The sequence below is a fragment of the Salvelinus sp. IW2-2015 genome, linkage group LG26 (genome assembly GCF_002910315.2).
Source record: "Salvelinus sp. IW2-2015 linkage group LG26, ASM291031v2, whole genome shotgun sequence".
NCBI classification, from domain to species: domain Eukaryota; kingdom Metazoa; phylum Chordata; class Actinopteri; order Salmoniformes; family Salmonidae; genus Salvelinus; species Salvelinus sp. IW2-2015.
The window spans coordinates 48,717,768-48,724,299 of NC_036866.1; the positions used below are offsets into that span (position 1 = coordinate 48,717,768).

At 42.8% G+C, this 6,532-nt stretch overlaps 1 protein-coding gene across 1 annotated transcript in view; it reads left to right on the top strand.

Moving 5' to 3' along the window:
* LOC111953029 (midkine-A) overlaps positions 1-5,569 on the top strand; it is a 25,356-nt gene extending 19,787 nt beyond the window's left edge. The window contains exons 2-5 of the mRNA XM_023972102.2: positions 3,604-3,692; positions 3,842-4,009; positions 4,271-4,435; positions 4,748-5,569. Coding sequence (XP_023827870.1) covers positions 3,604-3,692; positions 3,842-4,009; positions 4,271-4,435; positions 4,748-4,764 — 439 coding nt within the window. The 3' untranslated portion in view covers positions 4,765-5,569. The remainder of the gene's footprint in view (positions 1-3,603; positions 3,693-3,841; positions 4,010-4,270; positions 4,436-4,747) is intronic.
* Positions 5,570-6,532: the final 963 nt, after the last annotated feature.

The window sequence follows — 6,532 nt, forward strand, 5'->3', positions numbered from 1 at the left end:
AGGATAGTGACCTCGTCATCCTGTGAGGATGCTGGTTGCTCTTCAAAAGTGCTTTCCTCTCCATCTTAAATAAGCATGTCCCATTCAAGAAATGTAGAACTAAGAACAGATATAGCCCTTGGTTCACCCCAGACTTGACTGCCCTTGACCAGCACAAAAACATCCTGTGGCGTTCTGCATTAGCATCGAATAGCCCCCGCGATATGCAACTTTTCAGGTAAGTCAGGAACCAATGTACTCAGTTAGGAAAGCTAAGGCTAGCTTTTTCAAACAGAAATTTGCTTCCTGTAGCACTAATTCCCAAAAGTTTTGGGACACTGTAAAGTCCATGGAGAATAAGAGCATCTCCTCCCAGCTGCCCACTGCACTGAGGGTAGGAAACAATGTCACCACCGATAAATCTACTGTAACGGCAGCCTTCCCCTCTTCACGAGGAGAGAGAGATGTAACAGGGATCGGACCAACACGCAGCGTAGCCAGTGCTCAACATGTTTAATACGACAAATAACAGTGAACACTTGTGAACACACAAAACAAAATAACAAAAGTAGCAAAACCGATACAGTCTTTCTGGTGCCTTCACCCAAATCCAGACAGCTGATGTTCTGAAAGAGCTGCAAAATCTGGATCCCTACAAATCAGCTGGGCTAGACAATCTGGACCCTCTCTTTCTAAAATTATCCGCCAAAATTGTTGCYACCCCTATTACTAGCCTATTCAATCTCTCTTTCGTATCGTCTGAGATRCCRAAAYATTYGAAAGCTGCCACGGTCATCCCCCTCTTCAAAGGGGGAGACACTATAGACCCAAACTGTTATAGACCTATAGATCCTGGCCTGCCTTTCTAAAATCTTCAAACGCCAAGTTAATAAACAGATCACCGACCATTTAGAATCCAAACCGTACCTTCTCCACTATGTAATCTGGTTTCCAAGCTGGTCATGGGTGCACCTCAGCCACGCTCAAGGTCCTGAAAGACCAGGACCGCCATCGATAAAAGACAGTAATGTGCAGCCGTCTTCATCGACCTGGCCAAGGCTTTCGACTCTGTCAATCATTGCATTCTTATAAGCAGACTCAATAGCCTTGGCTTCTCAAATTACTGCCTCGCCTGGTTCACCAACTACTTCTCAGATAGAGTTCAGTGTGTCAAATCGGATGGCCTGTTGTCCGGAACTCTGGCAGTCTCTATGGGGGTGCCACAGGGTTCAATTCTCGGGCCGACTCTTTTCTCTGTATATATCAACGATGTCGCTCTTGCTGCTGGTAATTCTCTGATCTAATTCTACGCAGACGACACCATTCTGTATATATCTGGCCCTTCTTTGGACACTGTGCTAACAAACCTACAAACGAGCTTCATCGCCATACAACACTCCTTCCGTGTCCTCCAACTGCTTTTAAATGCTAGTAAAACTAAGTGCATGCTCTTCAATCGATTGCTGCCCGCATCCTCCTGCCCGACTAGCATCACTACTCGGGACGGTCCTGACCTAGAATATGTGGACAATTACAAATACCTAGGTGTCTGGCTAGACTGTAAACTCTCTTTCCAGACTCACATTAAGCATCTCCAATCCAAAATTAAATCTAGAATCGGCTTCCCTATTTCGGCAACAAAGCCCTCCTTCACTCCATGCCGGCCAAAAAAAACATTTAACCTCGTAAAAACCTGACTATCCTACTGATCCTTGACTTCGGCGATGTCATTTTACAAAAGCCTCCAACACTCTACTCATCAAACTGGTGTATTCTATCAACAGTGCCAATCCGTTTTTCTCAAACAAAGCCCCATATACTACCCACCACTGCGACCATGTATCTCTCGTTGGCTGGGCCGCTCACTACATATCGTGTCGCCAAACCCACTGGGCTCCAGGTCATCTATAAGTCTTTGCGTAGTAAAGCCCCGCCTTATCTCAGCTCACTGGTCACCAGTAGCACACCCACCCGTAGCACATGCTCCAGCAGTTATTGCACTGGTCATCCCCAAAGCGCCAGCACATCCTTTGGCCGCCTTTCCTTCCAGTTCTCTTGCTGCTAAATGACTGGAATGAATTGCCAAAAATCTCTGAAGCTGGAAGCCTTTATCATCTCCTTCTCAATAACTTTAAGCATCAGCTGTCTGAGCAGCTTACTGATCACTGTACTGTACATAGTAAATTCTTGTAAATAGCTCACCCCAGACTTACCTCATCCCATATTATTACTTACCCGCTTGCTCTTTTGCCCCCCAGTAATCCTACGTGCACTTTTTTTTTAAATTCTTTTTATTTCACCTTTATTTAAACACAAGGTAGGCCATGTTGAGAACAAGTTTCTCATTACAACTTCGACCTGGCCCAAGATAAAGCAAAGCACATTTTCTCTGATGAATCCCCTTTCCGGATTTGGGGCATCAGGAAAAAAAGCTTGTCCAGAGAAGACAAGGTGAGCCACTACCCATCAGTCCTGTGTCATGCCAAACAGTAAAGCATCCTGAGACCATTAATGTGTGGGGTTGCTTCTTCAGCCAAGGGAAGTGGGGCTCACCCTCACAATTTTTGCCTTAAGAACACAAGCCATGAAATAAGAAATGGTACCAAACACATCCTACTGAGAGCAAACTTCTTCCCAACCATCAGGAACAGTTTTGGTGGACGAAATCAATGCCAGCAATGATGGACACCTTGCCATAAGGCAAAAGCAAAAGAAACTCCCCAGACTGTAATCCCATTGAGAACTTGTGGTCAATCCTCAAGAGGCGGGTGGACAAACAAAAACCCACAAATTCTGACAAACTCCAAGCATTGATTATGCAAGAATGGGCTGCCATCAGTCAGGATGTGGCCCAGAAGTTAATTGACAGCATGCCAGGGCGGATTGCAGAGGTCTTGAAAAAGAAGGTCAACACTTCAACTATTGACTCTTCGCATCAACTTCATGTAATTGTCAATAAAAGCCTTTGACACTTATGAAATGCTTGTAATTATACTTCAGTATTCCATAGTAACATCTGACAAAAATATCTAAAGACACTGAAATAGCAAACTTTGTGGAAATTAATATTTGTGTTATTGTCAAAACTTTTGGCTACGACTGTAGTCAGGCAGGAACTCAACCATGGTCACTCACAAGTTACAAACCATCCCAACCATCCAATCATCCAATCACAAGCTACAGCCTAGGTGTCTCTGTCAATTAGAAAAAAAGTTAATACTCTGGCTTGAAGAGAGTGCATAGTATGATTAATGTTGCTGTAACATTATGTCATCATAGTAGGATCAACACCAATGGCTACATTGCAGATGTGTGACAGATTTAAGATGTAACTTAAGCACATCCAATATTGTACAACATAAGCCAGTACATTATGATGATGGCTCACAAAAATGCTGTTAAAATGGGGTTGGTCATGTAAAATAAACGGAGTGGCTGTGCATCTGAGTTCTCTTCCCGACAGCTAAAGGTCCGAAGCCTCTGCACAAATACAACTCCCAAAAGCATAAAAAAGATATAGGACATACATGGAACCATAATGTGTTTTGATCATCTCTTTCAGCCCAGTGGCTAGTAAACTTTCCAATAATATGTTGATAATGATATTACATTTTCTCTCCACAGAATGCAAGGTGTGTTCTCAGTGACACTTGTGCTGCTTGTGGCCTTGATGGTCACAGCAGAAGCAGCACACAAACATGGTGACAAAAAAGGTGAGACGTGATCAAACTACATTAATGTGTACAGTATGTCAGATTTTAAAAAAATATATCCCTTTGAAGGAGCTCATGTTATGTTGTGTTACAGCAAATGTCAGGCAAAATCAATTACATTTTTACTTGTTTTATTTTTGGTGCCACAGGTCAGAAAGCCAAAGAGGGGGGCAAAGCAGAGTGTGCTGAGAAGCGCTTTGGGAAATGTGTGCCCAATGCTGGTGACTGTGGAGATGGGTTCCGTGAGGCCACCTGCAGTGAGCACACCACCAAACACAAGTGCAATATCCCCTGCAACTGGAAGAAGGCCTTTGGTGGTAAGAGGGCAAATGTTGGAGATGGATGTGGTCCTGACATACACATACAGTACATACATATAATCACATATATGTAAATATACTACATGTATCTGCATTCTGTACCATCATCATTAAGTAACTAGGGTCCATAGTTTTTCATGGTCACTGGTCAGGTCTCATCGGGGTCAGGAAAAACTCTGGTCCCTAATCATAACGGAATTAGATGAACATGTTTTTATGGATGTTTTATATGATAAAATAGATGGTATTTCTTTCTAGCTGACTGCAAGTACAGGTTCACCAATTGGGGCGAGTGTGACACGACCACCGGCACCAAGAGCCGGTCAGGAACCCTGAAGAAAGACCTGTTCAAGTTAGACTGCGAGGCCACCATCACGGTGACCAAGCCGTGCTCCTCCAAACCCAAGGGGAAGGGAGGAAAAGGTAGGTCGGATCTCATTTATTAGATCGCCATAGGACAAACCCAGCGGGCAAAACTGGTCGAAATTCTGTTTGTTAAGGGGATGTTGAATACTGATGGCATACTCCTTAGCAGGTATGCGTTTGTCACTAAACTGGAAAAGCAGGTTCTCCGAAACAACATTAAAACACAAATCCAACGCTGCAGAAAATGAAGCAATTCATATGCTGAAAGGAATTTCATAGCCACCATGTCAAAATCCAATTTGCCCTTTGACTGAGAATAGCCCAATCGAATCCAAACACCAGACTTTTTCTTCTTCTTTTTTTTTCTAGGGAAGAGGACAGAGTGACAACTAAAGAGTGAAGCTTGAGGACTGACTGAGACACAGCAGGTGTGACTTCTGGCTTACTTCAGCAGCACAGTCGTCACCCTCCTTTGCCAAACACTCAGCCAGTGTCTCTGACTGTGTCCAACATGACACCCTATCCGTTATATAGTGCACTACTTTAGACCAGAGGGCCCTGGTCAAAAGTAGTGCACTATATAAGGGATAGGGTGTCATTTGGGATGTAGTATCTGTCTCTGCCGCTAAGCGCTTTGTCCTTCTCAAAACAACAACAACAACAACCCAACAATCTCTGTCTATACTCTCATGTTCATGTCTTTTCACGAAAACAATCTTGTTATGTGTTTTTATTTGTTTTAAGGGTTCAAAAAAAATCTTGACATTCTTCTCAGTAGGCAACTTGACATATAAGTCAGTCTTCATAGTTTTAGGCCATCCTATGTTTGTTTTTTAACAGAAAATGTAAAGAACTCAACTTCTATAGATAGTTGTAATAAAGCTATAGTTACAAAATTAAACATAAACAAACAACACGATGAACAAAATTATAATATTTCTTCAATGATCGTGAGTGTCGTTGACCATGTTCCAGAAGCTCAAAAATAGATATTTTAGAAGATTTTAGAGGAATAGATTTTGTYAGTGGATATGTGTACTGTCTATATCCAGGAAACAAATATTAGAATTCTATGGAACAATGGAACTCCTCTGCAAAATGTATTTTTGAACTATAGAAATGACTGGATTTGCAACATAAGGTTTGTATAAAATAATAAAATACTGTACTGTTGTTTGTATAACAAAAATTTGTTGTGTTTTGTCTGAATACTTTTCATATTAAGTAATTGTTTTTCTCAAATCAAATCAAATCAATGTTTATTTGTCACCGAATACAACAGGTGTAGGTCACCTTACAGTGAACTGCTTACTTACAGGCTCTAACCAATAGTGCAAAAAAGGTGTTAGGTGAACTATAGGTAAGTAAAGAAATAAGTAAAAAGACAGGCTATATACAGTAGCGAGGCTATAAAAGTAGCGAGGCTACATACAGACACCGGTTAGTCAAGCTGATTGAGGTAGTATGTACATGTAGATATGGTTAAAGTGACTATGCATATATGATGAACAGAGAGTAGCAGTAGCGTAAAAGAGGGGTTGGTTGGTGGCGAGACACAATGCAGATAGCCCGGTTAGCCAATGTGCGGGACCACTGGTTGGTCGGCCCAATACAGGTAGCATGTATGTACATGAATGTATAGTTAAAGTGACTATGCATATATGATAAACAGAGAGTAGCAGCAGCGTAAAAAGAGGGGTTGGGGGGGGGGGGGGGCACACAATGCAAATAGTCCGGGTAGCCATTTGATTACCTGTTCAGGAGTCTTATGGCTTGGGGGCAAAAACTGTTGAGAAGCCTTTCTGTCCTAGACTTGGCACTCCGGTACCGCTTGCCATACGGTAGTAGAGAGAACAGTCTATGACTGATCTTTGACAATTTTTTGGGCCTTCCTCTGACACGCCTGGTGTAGAGGTCCTGGATGGCAGGCAGCTTAGCCCCAGTGATGTACTGGGCCGTACGCACTACCCTCTGTAGTGCCTTGCGGTCAGAGGCCGAGCAATTGCCGTACCAGGCAGTGATGCAACCAGTCAGGATGCTCTCGAAGTTGCAACTGTCGAACCTTTTGAGGATCTCAGGACCCATGCCAAATATTTTTTGTTTCCTGATGGGGAATAGGCTTTGTCGTGCCGTCTTCATGACTGTCTTGGTGTG